The sequence below is a fragment of the Cibotium barometz genome, chromosome 28 (assembly GCF_041138505.1).
Source record: "Cibotium barometz isolate CiBa-2024 chromosome 28, ASM4113850v1, whole genome shotgun sequence".
NCBI lineage: Eukaryota > Viridiplantae > Streptophyta > Polypodiopsida > Cyatheales > Cibotiaceae > Cibotium > Cibotium barometz.
The window spans coordinates 51,704,853-51,719,078 of NC_141073.1; the positions used below are offsets into that span (position 1 = coordinate 51,704,853).

The following is a 14,226-nucleotide window of genomic DNA, read 5'->3' on the forward strand; positions in this document are numbered from 1 at the left end:
CTTAGTAGCCGTGCAGACAAACGAAGCTGGCGGTGAATCCAGTCGCATACTTCACACAATGATGATGAAGAGACCAGGAGCCTCTAGAGCCAGTAGAGCAAGGATAAGAGAACCACACGAGAAACATACCACATCTTTTTTGGCAGAAGATTAGTAGCTAGGCGTGGAGTTACCGACGCTGGTAGATAGTATTGAGATAAGCCTCAATAAATTTCTTTTGAAAAATCTTATATTTTGGTTTAAAAAAGACCCCATATAAGAGGCTGATCCTTTCAAAAATATCGGGTGAATAGGTTGTTCACAAAGGTTCGCTGCCCGCCAACTTTGGTCAAAATGTTTTGTAATTGGATTCTCACCCATAGTTGACGATGGGTAACCATACCCAAGCAATTAAAAGCTCAAAACAAGATATGTATTTTTTACTATCACCCATTGGTATGAGGGTTTCCCTGCCCGAGCTCACCGAGAAGCTCAAAATGGTTGTCATAATATGTGCATGAGCAATGCACGTGTGAGGTGCATGCACATGGGTTGGTTTCCACCCAAACTTATATGTTCAAATCAGACTCAATGGTTCCGCTCTATGAGCAAGTTGGCTCAAAAAGGACTAGGTGTCGAAGATGATAGACACGCGCACACATGTTTGTTTGATGGACACTCCAATGTATCATTGAGGGGGAGTGTTGAGAGGTAGCAATTGCGGTTGTGCAATGCTACATTGATATGGGTGATGGGTGACGGGTGAGTTGTGTAACACCTCAATTATTAAGAGGGGGTGTTGAGAGATGTAATTGCGGTGTTGTGTCTATGTGGGAAAACACCCTAGAGGTGCAAGATATTGTGGCAAGATAAGAATGCCACATGTAATATTGTATGGTGTGTGAGTGTTAACCAAAAGAATGGAAAGGAAGTGCCACATGGATGATGATGTGTAAAGTGGGATAAGGCTAGAAAGCCTATATCATTGTATGGTTCATTGGTTATTGTGAATGTAATAGAAGAAAGAGATCAATTGTTAAGTGTGCAATCTCTCTCTCTCTCTCTCTCTCTCTCTCTCTCTCTCTCTCATGGAGTTCTTAGTGTGGTATAACCCACCTTAATTTATATGCTTAATCTTGTGTCTAGTCACCATGATCAATCCCATTTTAGGATTGTTAATAGGATAGTAACGGAGTTAACAATAACACAACCACCTACAACAACAGTACAACCAAAATCTAGACACCAAAATATTATCAAACCCATGCAAATCACAGAATTGATTTCCCAAGTTCAATGGGATTGAAAACCCCGTTGTTCACTTGGAAGTGTTTGATTAGATGTGAACCACACTTATGGTCGGCCTAATAAACTTGTACGAGTAAGTGCATTTGGCATTACCATGGAAGGAAAGACAAGTCAGTGGTTTCAATCATTGAAATTAAAAGACAAGGCTGACTTTAGCACTCTGAAGGAGGCTGCTATCACAATTGGGTACTCTCCGCTAGGAAACTTGATAGAAAACCCAGTTGACCATGTCAAGTAGCAAGAGGAAGAATTGATCAAATACTACATCATGATGCTCAAAAATGACAAGCTCTCTGACAAATAGTTAGCCAAGGCGATTCCTAGAAGGAATCCTCAATTCAACCTTGAATGCCTTGTATTTGGAAAAGCATAAAAACTTTAATCCATGCTATAGAAGTGTCATAGACTTTGACGATAACTCCATGGAAATTTCTTTAGGGAATCTCCCTAAAGGAATCCCTTTTGAATCATCTTTTGGCATAGTACCTTCAAAGGTCACTCAATGTCAAAAGAAAAGAGATACAGGATGAACTAGTTGTAGAAGACCTAGTGGTCGTGCTCATGTTACAAATGATTGAGTAGTAGAAGGTCAGAGTAAGAAAAGATAACATTGGCCAACCGTATCTATACCCCTGACGTGAGTTGTTTTGGTGTGGTTCAATATGCCATGCCGCAACACATAAGTATAGAATGCCACCACCTAAGACTGAGACATGGAGGAATCTAGTGCGCATACTACATGAGGATGGGAAACCATGAGACTGACTACCCATTACTACAAGAATCGGCCTTAGAGGCAAAGTTGTGCTAGTCACACCGACTCCACCTTCCCAACATAAGGCTTTATTGGCCCTAACAAGACCTTTGCTTGCCAACACACCTAAACCAAGGTAGTATGTGCCACAAAGGGGAGTCAAAACTACCCTTTCCACATCTATTATTGCCACAATAAGCAACCATACCCAAAATCATCCCCATGAACCAATTGACCCTGATGAAAATACCTGAGGGAGGAAGAGGGTATGCGGGAGACGCTAACTACCTAGAACCACTAAAGGCTCATAGTCCCCTGCATCAAATCCTAAGCTACTATGTTCAAGATGGCGATAGTGTCTACCATGTATATATAGCTATAATGAAATTGAATAGGGTAAGAGCAATGCAGAATAGGAGCAGAGTAGTCATATAGGCTTTTCATTCCTATACTCAAAGGGAATGTAAACTACGACCAAAAGTTTTGGAACATGCTAGAGCTATCCCTAAAACCAGAAGATGAATAAGTAAGAAGATAGGACAAGGGCAAGATCATGTGATAGTTCAACAGGGATTAGGTGAGGACATAATTTCCAACATCTCTTTAACCTCTTTAGAGGATGAAGAGATAAGGAAATAGTTTCCAACATCTCTTCATCCTCCTCAGAGGGATTAAGTGAGGACAATATTTCTTCATCCTCCTCAGAAGAAGAATTGAAACCCCATCCTTCCAAATGCTGAGAGGTAGCGATTGCGGTTGTGCAATGCTACATTGAGAGGGGGTGTTGAGAGATGTAATCGTGGTGTTGTGTGTATATGGGAAAGCACCCTAGAGGTGCAAGATATTGTGGTGAGATAGGAATGCCACATGTAATATTGAATGGTGTGTGTGTTGACCAAAAGAGTGGAAAAGGGAGTGCCACATGGATGATGATGTGTAAAGTGGGATAAGGCTAGAGGGCCTATATCATTGTATGGTTCATTATGGTATGCATTAGAAGAGAGTTGTGTTGAGTGTGCAATTTCTCTCTCTCACTCATGGAGTTTTTAGTGTGGTATAACCCACCTTAAGTTTTATGCTTAATCTTGTGTCTATCACCATGATCAATCCCATTTTAGGATTGTTAACATGGTATCAGAGCTTGGGTGGGCTCTTGGTCATGGTGATTATTATGTATATTAGCTTGTTTATGTGTTTGTTTGATTAAGCATGTTATTATGGTTCATTTTTAAAAAAAAATATGCACACTCTATTATTGTTCTCTATTTGCATTTGAAAGAGGAGTTCAAAGCTGCCTATGAAACTGAAAATCAAGATTTCAGCATTATGAAGACTACGGAGTCTTCTCCATCAAACATCAAAGAAGCTACCCAAGAGAGTTGCAAATGGGAGTTTTGCAAACATGAAGAGCCTGCTCATCACATCAAAGAAGCTGAAAATGGAGAATTTCAACAAGTATGAAGACTTCGGTGTCAACAAGGAAGCTTCCAAGGAGACAAAGGTGTCTCAAGAAGGTTGCTTTTGCCTCAAAGTTTTGGTTTTTAAGCATGGAAAAATGCTCAATGTTGAAGGGTTGCTGGTTGTTGGAATTTGTGAATCCCATTGTTCTTGGCTTGTGGGCAAAGAGTGTGAAGGTGTATGCTTGTCCGTGTCAATTGCAAGTGGTGATGGGATTGTTGCAGTCCATATTGGAGCATGTCAGTTGAGGCATGGCTCATGGTTTTGCTCATTGAAGGTGAGCAAGTTTGGGTGGAAGCTTTCACCATATTCAACAGAAGCACCTTAAAGATGATGTATGTAACAAGGAAAGGCATGCAATTTGGGAGCTCACTAAGACTGTGATAATGGCCACATAGAGACCCTCAAGAGGAATGAGTCAAAGTGAGTTCAAGGCTAACAAAGCAAAGGAAGAAGGGAGCTTCATGAAAGGGAAGACCTGTGCAACAACAAGATTGGTTGTGGAAATAGCCATCAAACTTGCACATTTATGCAGAGTCCAAGTGATGAACAGTAGCTAAAAACCTACAAGCTCTGAGCAGCGTAGCAAAGTAGCTGAGAAGAAGCGAATGAGGATAGTGGAAACTGCAGTAGCAACAAACGAATAACAGAGCATCATTGTGAGTAGCAAAGGAGCTTCTACCCACACAATCATGGACATGTAGGGTGATCAGGCTCAGCATGCCACTGTGGTCATCGCCCACAAGGCGAGAAGTAAAACCAGAGTACGAAAAGTTTGACAAGCATAGGCAGCAGCAAACGGGGATGCCTGGAGAGAACCAGCCAGAGAGAAGACAAAGATAACATGAAACTTGCACATGACAACAAGGTTTGGCTATGGTGGAGAGATTGAAAGAGCAGAAGGCAGCGAGGGTTGCTGTGGTGGTGGACTGAACTGCCCATGACACAAAAGAGAAAATACTACAATGGCAGTTAGTAGCCGTGCAAACAAACAAAGCAAGCGGTGGATCCAATCGCATGCTTCACACAATGATGATAAAGAGACCGAAAGCCTCCAGAGCCAGTAGAGAAAGAATAAGAGAAGGATTAGCAGCTAAGCATGGAGTCGCCAGCGCTAGTAGATAGGATTGAGATAAGCCTCAATAAATTTCTTTTGAAAAAAGTTATTTTTTGGTGTAAAAGACCCCATATAAGAGGTTGATCCTTTGAAAAATCTCAAATGAATAGGTTGTTCACACACAAGGTTTGGTGCCCACCGGGCTTCGGCCAAAATGTTATGTAGTTGGATTCTCACCCACATTTGATGATGGGCAACCGTACCCGAGCAGTTAAAAGCTCAAAACGAGAATATTTTGTAATCACCCACCCATGGTATGAGGGTTGCCCTGCCCGAGCTCACCAAGAAGCTCAAAATGGTTATTGTGATGTGTGCATGAGCGATGCATGTGTGAGGTGCATGCGCATGGGTTGGTTCCCACCCAAACTTCTACATTCAAATCGGACTCAATGGTTCCACTGTGAGCGAGTCGACTCAAAATGGACTTGGTGTCTAAGATGCTAGACACACGCACACATGTTGTTTGATGGACACTCCAATGTATCATTGAGGGGAGTGTTGAGAGATAACGATAGTGGTTGTGCAATGCTACATTGATATGGGTGATGGATGATGGGTGAGTTATGGAAAACCTCGATTAAGAGGGGGTGTTGAGAGATGTAATCGTGCTATTGTGTGTATGTGGGAAAGCACCCTAGAGGTGCAAGATATTATGGTGAGATAGGAATGCCACATGTAATATTGAATGGTGTGTGAGTGTTGACCAAAAGAGTGGAAAAGGGAGTGCCACGTGGATGATGATGTGTAAAGTGGGATAAGGCTAGAGGGCCTATATCATTGTATGGTTCATTGTGATATGCAATAGAAGAGAGTTGTGTTGAGTGTGCAATTTCTCTCTCTCACTCATGGAGTTTTTAGTGTGGTATAACCCACCTTAAGTTTTATGCTTAATCTTTGTGTCTATCACCACCATGATCAATCCCATTTTAGGATTGTTAACACCAAAGGCTTGAAGAAACTAGTTTAGACCTTAGCAACCTGCCTAAGAAGCTAGCAAAGTATCCCGATCCTATTGAAGGAAAAAGCAACCTTAAATTAGCCCAAGAACCGATATAAGAGCATGTTAAGCACAAATGGAGGTAGAACCTTTAGTAGTCCCTACTATTGGAGAGAACACCAATACAGACACCAGTTTTACCTTGCTCAAGAGAAGTCCAAGGAAAGGACCAATCTATCCTATAGGGATTAGAGAAGTCCAAGGAAAGGACCAATCTATCCTATAGGGGATAAAAGCCTTGAGGCCTCTAAGGGGCCTTTACATATCCCATACACTATTATCGACCCCAAAACCTATGTAAGTGATAAAGGATACTTACCTATATATATAGTCAATCTCTCCGCCTTCATTTCTTAACTGCAAATTTCAATTGGTTTCGTACTTCAAGGAAGTCCAAGGCTATGAAATAATTTAAAGGATTGGATAGAAGGCAAGTTAAAAGCAAGAAATGGAAGAACAACCGATGCAAGACTCCTTGGATGAATCAAAGGATGACGAACCAAGTAAAAGTAGTTCTTTAAGCCTAGCAGTGAATAAGCTAGTCCACTACTTTGAAAGTGAATACATGAATGCAAGGATAGCCAAGTCACTCGTCATCTTAGATAGATGAGCTAGAGTCAACATATTTACCAAGTAATGCTAGGAAAATTTGGGGGTAGCCATCACTTGCCACACTACTAACCTGATAGTCAAGCTCGCTAATGGAGCCATAGCAAAACCATTGTAAAATCTGAGAATTAAAACTTTTGGCCTAAGTTTCCACCACTCTTTGGTGGTGTGATGAACTTCTCACAGTAGCCTAATTCCTATGACTTCATGAGACAAACCTAAATGTTCCATGAATGGAACATAGACCACTACATTTAGAAAAGGAACGAAACCTTCAATGTAAACTTACAAACATAGAAAATTCATCTTATGAGTGGTGGAACTTTTGTCTGAAGACTCCATAACCACTAAAAACACCACTCAGCAAAACATGTGCTTATAACATTGGATGAGGAATGTGAACGCTTCGCAGTTTATCTCACTTCCAAATTGAAAGACTCTAAAAATTGGATGCACATTCTTGCAACTATGGACATCCTCCCAATGAGAACTGACACAAAATATGCCACAACAAATGGCAAGAAAATTGTTTTCGTATATATGTTGAGTGGCTCTACAGCAATACAACATGTGCTAAAATTTGAAGGTGATATCTGGTGACCAAGAAATGGTAGCTTGGGGCCCAAAAAGATCAAAAACATATTACCTATATCTTTTCCAAGGAGGGAAAGAAGATATATACACATTAAATTTGCATCTTCAATCAAATATTAAAGATTTAACAAAACAAGTGCAAAATTTAGAGAATAAGAATAAAGACCAGGAGATACAAATCAAAGGAACAAGAGAAAGAATTAAATAAGCTTAAACTCAAATTAGATCATTTGAAGAAAACCCCAGTTGGTGCAAAGGAATGCCAAAGAGAGCTATTAGAAATTGATAGGCTTACAATAGGCAGTGGTGCTAGGAAAAGGCAAATCATGGAAACAAGGTGATTAAAAATAATTGAGTCTTGAATAATTTTAATAAGAGTTCTACAACTAACACTTTTCTTCAACATTTATATTTTAGGAACTTTTCGATTGATGCATCGGCGGGGCAGGGAATTCACAAACACATACCTAAGAGTCTTTTGAAAGCTTGCATTAGGAAGCAGGACATGTTGGCTATTGTTCGTGACTCCAATTATAAGGGATTTTATGATGTTTTGACGAAAGATATCTCCATGAAGTACATTGAGGGGATTTTGAGTGCAAATGATATTCAAAGTGCTTGTGATGAAGCAGGTATAAGTCGCAAAGGCTACAAGTCCATCCATACCATCATAAAGGAGGCTCAAGCGAGGGAAGAAGGACATTTTGGGTATTGTTTGTGATTCCAATTACAAGGGATTGTGTGATGTTTTGGCGAAAGATATCATGAAGTAGGTATAAGTCACAAAGGCTATGAGTCCATCCATACCATCACAAAGGAGGCTCTTTACAAGTGAGGGATCAAAAGCCACTTACTTCCACCTCCGTATAAAGTTTCATTGGCAAAGAAGACAAACAATGCACATGTAAGATCACTTATCACAGTGACTATTTCCATGTGGAGGGAACAAAGTATTGAAGGACAAATCAAAGGGTGATATTAAAGTAGATTACGATGCCTTCAACATTTTCATGGATTTAAAGAGACTTCAACAAGCAATGATCAAATTTTACAAAGTCTCTCATGAAGGTTAGTATGAATTAAACTTTCTTTCTAGATGGTGGTGAAAAATCAAGTAGCACGTATATCTTATCATGTGTTGCTTCATGATCGTAGAGTCTATGTGAGTGGTCTCTTTCTTATTGAACCTAGATGAGTGTAAAATTATCAAAGAGCGTAGATTGGAAAGAATGGAACTTACACTCATGAATGAGGCAATGGCACATGTAAAAGACAAGGACAAGGTGCCTTCTTTTAGTGTTCAATCTAAAAAAGACAATTGGTGGTTAGGAGATTTTGAGGTGCCTTCTTTTAGTGTTCAATCTAAAAAAGACAATTGGTGGTTAGGAGATTTTGAGGTGCCAAAGGAGAACCATGAAATGCTAGATTGGATGCTTCAAATATGTCCTTGGAGTGGCATTTAGGAGGAGATTTGAAAACAATCAAATGTATGCTTGGTTGTGACACACGTGCTACCTCTTTACTTCCTTGCCCTCTACGCATGAAAAAATCAAAGCAAAAGTTCAAGCAAGAAGATAAACTGCTATGGATTGATGGAGTCATGTCATGCAACTTGGAAGCACCGCCAGACAGGGATACGAAAGATCCTACATGGAATCCCATTATTTCATTCCCATGTGAAAAAATTCACTTCTACACATTACATGCCATGATGAGAAAATTTTGATAAGTGTCTCAAATTGCACATTGACTTCACATTAACTATGAAGGTGGATGCTCGATCCATGGAAGCCATTTACAAAGTGGAGGATCTACTTAACTCTCTAGGGGTGCATGGAGGTAACGTCAAAATAGTGAAAGATGCAAAGATGTCTAGAGATAATCACGTTGTGGTGCAACAAGTATCAATGAGTGGAGAAAAGGCTAGGATTTGTTTGCACATGTTGGGGAAAACTCCAAAGTAAGATGGGAGTTGTGGAAAGAGTCATGCAAGTGTACTACTAATTATGACAAGGATGCAAGTCTTCGTAAATAAGTGGACAAAGGTTTGGGCTTCTTTTGACAAGATGGTGTCAATTGTGCTCTTGAGTATTACCAACGCTAAGCAACAAAGCATATTCAAGACAACAGTCTCACCAAGTTTACTCAATTGGTCATTGACAGTTGGGGGGAAACATCAATCACCAATTACATGGTACTTTTTGTTATTATCAACTTGTTATTATCAACTTGTTATAATCTATATGTATTTATAATCACTCACGCAATTGCTTGTTCCCGACATATTGTTTACACTCATGGATCATATTACTTGAAAAATTATGGTTCCCTTGACATGTGGAGTACCCAAGGGATGGAGAAGTCACATTATAGGGAAAAGGGAATCTATTTCAAGAACACTCATCATGGTGGAGGGGTGACATGAACAAATTACCTCATTGAAATGCTTGAGTGGTTTTTCTGATACTACACATTGACTAGAAACTTATTGAAGGAGAAAGAAAACGCATCTAAAATTGCAAAAGCAATCCAAATCTGCATGAAGGAGAGACCAATAAGGCTAAATGGAACCAAAGTTGTGGGTCAACACACCGTCGCATGGCATGCTACAATGGTTAGAAATAGCAAATTTTGGGTGAAACAATATTAAATTATAAAGGACATTAATTTTTTTTGGTTTCACACTAAATTGTCATTTTTAAATATTTGACCTAATGTTGAAGTGCCTATAATAAGACTCTATTGGCCTCATTTTTGTCATTTTACTTTCACTCTCCTCACTTTCTCACCCATGGCCTGAACAAAGAATACAATCAACTACCCTATGCTAAGGTTTTACACATTACCCATTCAACCTTCAACCAATTAAGGTGTACTTTCCCATTTAAATTTACAAAGGCTAAAGCAATTACATCTTTGCACATGCTTGATTGAATCCCCTGGGCCGAACTCCATTGCATGGTCTTTTAGGAGGTGATGTGAAGTACCAAGCAACTACCTTATGCTAAGGTTTTACACATTATCCATTCAACCTTCAACCAATTAATGTGTACTTTCCCATTTAAATTTTCAAAGACTAAAGCTATTACATCTTTTCACATACTTAATTTTTATTTACTTATGTAAAGATTATTTTTATTTACTTAATTTTCTCAAAAAACAACTCAGGAGAGAGTTGGAGGAGCTGCTTGTTAAACCAAAAGGCAAGTTGAGGAGGAGCGTGGAGGGAGCATAAATAGAAAAGAGGATAACTGAATATGGTATGATATCTAAAGGCGAGTGTGGCGATAGACTTCATCAATGGGTGACTCTCAAGTAGAAGCTTCACTTCAAGACCTCAAGTCGAGAAAAATGAAACAGTGAAAATTGCTTGGCCCTAACTTCTTAAACTAGACTTGGAGTTGAGGTCAAAGATTAACGGCGGATAGGATCAAATACGACCTCAATGTGGGGTATTCAATGAGAAAGATTGAATATATGTGTATAATGGTATGTCATGTTGATAGAACTTGACTTGAGGTAAAGAATTAACAATTACGATCAAGGTAGACCTAGAAGCAAGGTACACAACAACAAACAAGATTTAAAAAACATGTACCGAGTGTGCATGTCTTGTATGTGGATCTCGATGGATATGATCAACTTACACCTTGACTTAATGTATTCAACTATTTGGATTTAATATATCATGTATGAGTGCATGTCTTGTATGTGTGCATGTTTTGTACCTCGGTTCGAGGTATACCTAGCACCATGTAAGGTTAGCGATGGGATGCTGATAAGACCTTGACTCGAGACACACGATGGACCTCGACTTGAGATTTAAGATGGAATCAAACCTAGCACCATATGGATGATGATTTGAGGTCTTATCTTGCCATGGTGAAATTGTAGGGGACCACATTAGGTAATTAAGTTTTCTCAACCATAGGAGTTACACAGCGATGAGGACAAGACAGAGGTGGATTGACAGAGTGCCGCTGGGTGCAAATATACATCAACAGAGCAACCTATGCCAGGGGACGATGAGGGTACAGATCATAGAGACTAGAAGGCCTTCCTTCTCCTTTCTCTAGATCCCTAGCTTGTTTCAAGTCCCATTTTGTATTTGGAGGCGTTGTACATAGTTATACATACTTTACCCATAAAAGTAGTATAGGATTAGGTAGATTGTGCTACCCTCACATTCTACCATTTGTACTCATCATATTTTACTATTTGTAGACATTTGATCACTTTATATACTTTGTACTCTTGTACGATTACATATATTTACATGAGCTTTTACTTTTGTTCAACTTTATGCACAAATGTAAATTGTTGAAGTATAGCTATGTGCTTAACGATGTTATAATCCACCATGTTGAACTGATCTTTGCTCACTCATGTGCTCGACCTTTGAGAGAGAGAGTTCTTTAATATGTGCTCGATCCAATTCGAGTCGAGAGAGGGAGAGATAGAAAGAGAGAGAGAAAAGGAGTACTTTGATATTGTATGTATGTGTGTGAGAGAAAGAGGAGTAATGTAATGAGAGAAAGAGAGAGACAGAGAGAACTGTCGCATTATTATGCCAATTTTTCAATCCGGTAAAATAGCCGTTAGACGTCACTTATGCATTGCCTGCCATTGCTTCAACGATGCATTGAATGGATCGTCTTTAATTGACTCCCATGCAGTAGGCGTCATTTAAGCCATGCTACAGGCATAGCTTAAGCGATGCCCTTTAAGCACTTCAGCGACATCTAGACGTCTTGCTATGGGTGTCACATAAGCAATGCACCATAGCGACGCCTAAAGTTACACGTGTAGTAGCAACGAAAATAGGCATCACTACGGAGGTGGTGTGTTGTAGTGATTTGTCAGAGATTGTAGATTAGAAATCTACTCTTCAAGATCTTTCTGATGATATACATCATTGATGGGCGATTTTACATATTTAAGAAGTTCCCAAATTGGTGATGATGTTATAATGCCACATCATCACCTATTTGGATATGCAAAATCACCAATCATGCTATATATCATTCAAAGAGTAGATTCCCAATCTATAATCTTTGACAAATTTTGATTTGATTTGCAAAAAGTTTAACCATCAGCCCATTTTTTTAACAAATAGCTACTGACATGGAATTTGTTCGAGGGCCCCTTTTTGAGTCCAAATGTCCTTACAAAATGGAGCTAAGGAACTCAATTATGGGTAGACAAGCATAGTCTTATCACCTATAGACATCCTTATGTATTTACTTTACTAGTAAACGATGAAGCTAAGGAATAACTCACGGTGTTATAAACTTTAAGCTTGCCCTAGAACCGTTGAAAAGCTAAAGAGAGGAAATGTTTTGCACCCACATGTCACACATTAATTGAATATGTCGTAAAATCTAAGGTTAGGTAAGGTTTGTATATATATAAAAATGTTCTCAATAGGAATTCAACTCAAACCTTTCTTAGTAGGAAATCCGAAAATGCCCATTTAGATAATTTGAAAACCACTTAGTAGCTGATTACTTCTCTCAATCAACTGCATGCACTTTTGCGTTCTCTCTCTCTCTCTCTCTCTCTCTCTCTATATATATATATATATATATATATATAGATATATAGATATAGGAGATCCAGCTTATTCCTTTATGAATGTCTCCATCTCTATAAGGGATGCATGGAAGGGGGAGAGTAACAAAGAAAATGAGGGATGCATGGAAGGGGGAGAGTAACAAAGAAAATGATAGTGTGAATTAAGCACTTGTTTCGGTTTTGTATATGTAGTTGGGAGTTTGTCCACTATTGTTTTGTTTTGTTTTGTTTTTTTTTTGCGATGATCTACTACACACAAAATGTGTGAACGGGTTGCGGTAATACTAATGGGGTCGCAGCATAACGGTTCAGGATTTGGACAGAGAACGGGCGCAAGATGCTGCATGAATCATCTCCCCTGTACAAGTGGGGCTAATTTATTCTAATGTTTTGGCAGCAGGTGCCAGGTGACCAATTTCTTGGTTCGTAGAGATCAGAGTAATTGTCCAATGCAACGATAATGCCTGGCCTCAGGAATAGCAGCGGATGGTACACGGCGGCAGAGGTGAGAGAGCACTGCCTGCATTCCGACTGCTGGGTCATCGTGATGGGCAACGTGCTTGACATCTCGCACCTTCTCTCTGCCAATCCGCCGCCCCATCTAGCCAAGGTATATCACTAATAAATTAAACCAACGGCACCTTAGGTTTGATGAGAATCGGCCACCTCACGGCCTGCTGATTAGGCTCTTAATGATCGTATCACAATACCCTCATTGATCGTCTTGTAATTAATCTCGCAGCCCCTGCTCGTGGAGGCCGGAGGTGATATCAGCCATTGGTTCGACGCTGCAACCGGCGACGTCAAAACATGTGTTGATCCAATGACCAAGCTCCCCACCTATCATACTCCTCAGGTTTGGTAATGTCTTCATGTGTAGCCAAATCGCTGCATCGTAAAGGCTAAGGTGGCCCATATTTAGACTGCACATGTATATGTGTCACGACGATTATGCATGGATTTCCTCGCTCTCCACGTCTTTACTTTCCAATGCTGTTGTGGTTAGGGTAGATTCATACATATACCACCGCCGGATAGCCCACGGACGGATTGGGATTGTAGCCATGAATTGCCATGGTGGAAGGACAGCAAATACATCATTGGAAGGGTGAGCAGAAACACTCACCTGGTGCGCATAAAGAATGTGCTTACCGGCTTGGAAGCGCCGTTAGAGGTATGCACTGCTCAGAGTCCAGACATAATTAAGGGAATTTGGAATGCATAATTATAGTTTGACACTGGGGAATGGTGTTGAATTAAGGTGCCTAGCGAGGAGAGCATCAGACAAATCCTTGAGCGCTATGCGAGCCGTAACTCCCACGCAAAGAGTTATACGTGGAAGGGCATAAGCACCGCCCACGACAAGATCTTCTCTGACTTGAACATGGACAAGACACTTGCAGAGAATGGAGTCCCAGATGAATCCCACCTTTTCATATCACTAGGACTGCCCGCCGACCATCACATCCCAGTCATTCATGTATACTACAACGACGACCTCACTCCAGCTTCCTAATAATAAGAACACCGAAAGAAAATCTCAAGCAGCAGCTGTCTCTAGTAGCTGCCCAATCAACCAAGATCAAGGAATACTACTCCGGCATGAGGCAGCTAATTTCATATCGTTCTCATATCAAGTACTCATCAAGAGTTCCATGTATAATGAGACTACGTGCTCTGTTCTATTACCTCTTCATCATCTTATACGGCATCTAATTAAGATGTCGCAATGCAAGACTTAAACAAGTGCGCAAACAAATTTTCTACAAGGGTATGTTGTTATTGTTTGTTGAGGTTGTTGTTGCAGTCGTCGTTGTCCTCATCATCGTTCTTGTG

At 40.0% G+C, this 14,226-nt stretch overlaps 1 protein-coding gene across 1 annotated transcript; it reads left to right on the forward strand.

The window, feature by feature from the left end:
• The first annotated feature begins 12,720 nt into the window (after positions 1–12,720).
• LOC147622910 (uncharacterized) lies at positions 12,721–13,949 on the forward strand. The gene is made up of 4 exons (XM_086822721.1): positions 12,721–13,000; positions 13,133–13,246; positions 13,397–13,564; positions 13,652–13,949. The coding sequence occupies exons 1-4, from the start codon at positions 12,851–12,853 to the stop codon at positions 13,904–13,906; spliced, it is 687 nt and encodes a 228-aa protein (XP_086678847.1). The 5' UTR covers positions 12,721–12,850; the 3' UTR covers positions 13,907–13,949.
• The last annotated feature ends 277 nt before the right edge of the window (positions 13,950–14,226 follow it).

Coding starts and splice junctions, on each gene's coding strand:
- LOC147622910 (XM_086822721.1), top strand. CDS start 12,851: ATGCCTGGCCTCAGGAATAGCAGCGGATGGTACACGGCGGCAGAGGTG. Junction 13,247..13,396: donor CCACCTATCATACTCCTCAG/GTTTGGTAATGT, acceptor TGTTGTGGTTAG/GGTAGATTCATACATATACC. Junction 13,565..13,651: donor GCTTGGAAGCGCCGTTAGAG/GTATGCACTGCT, acceptor TGTTGAATTAAG/GTGCCTAGCGAGGAGAGCAT.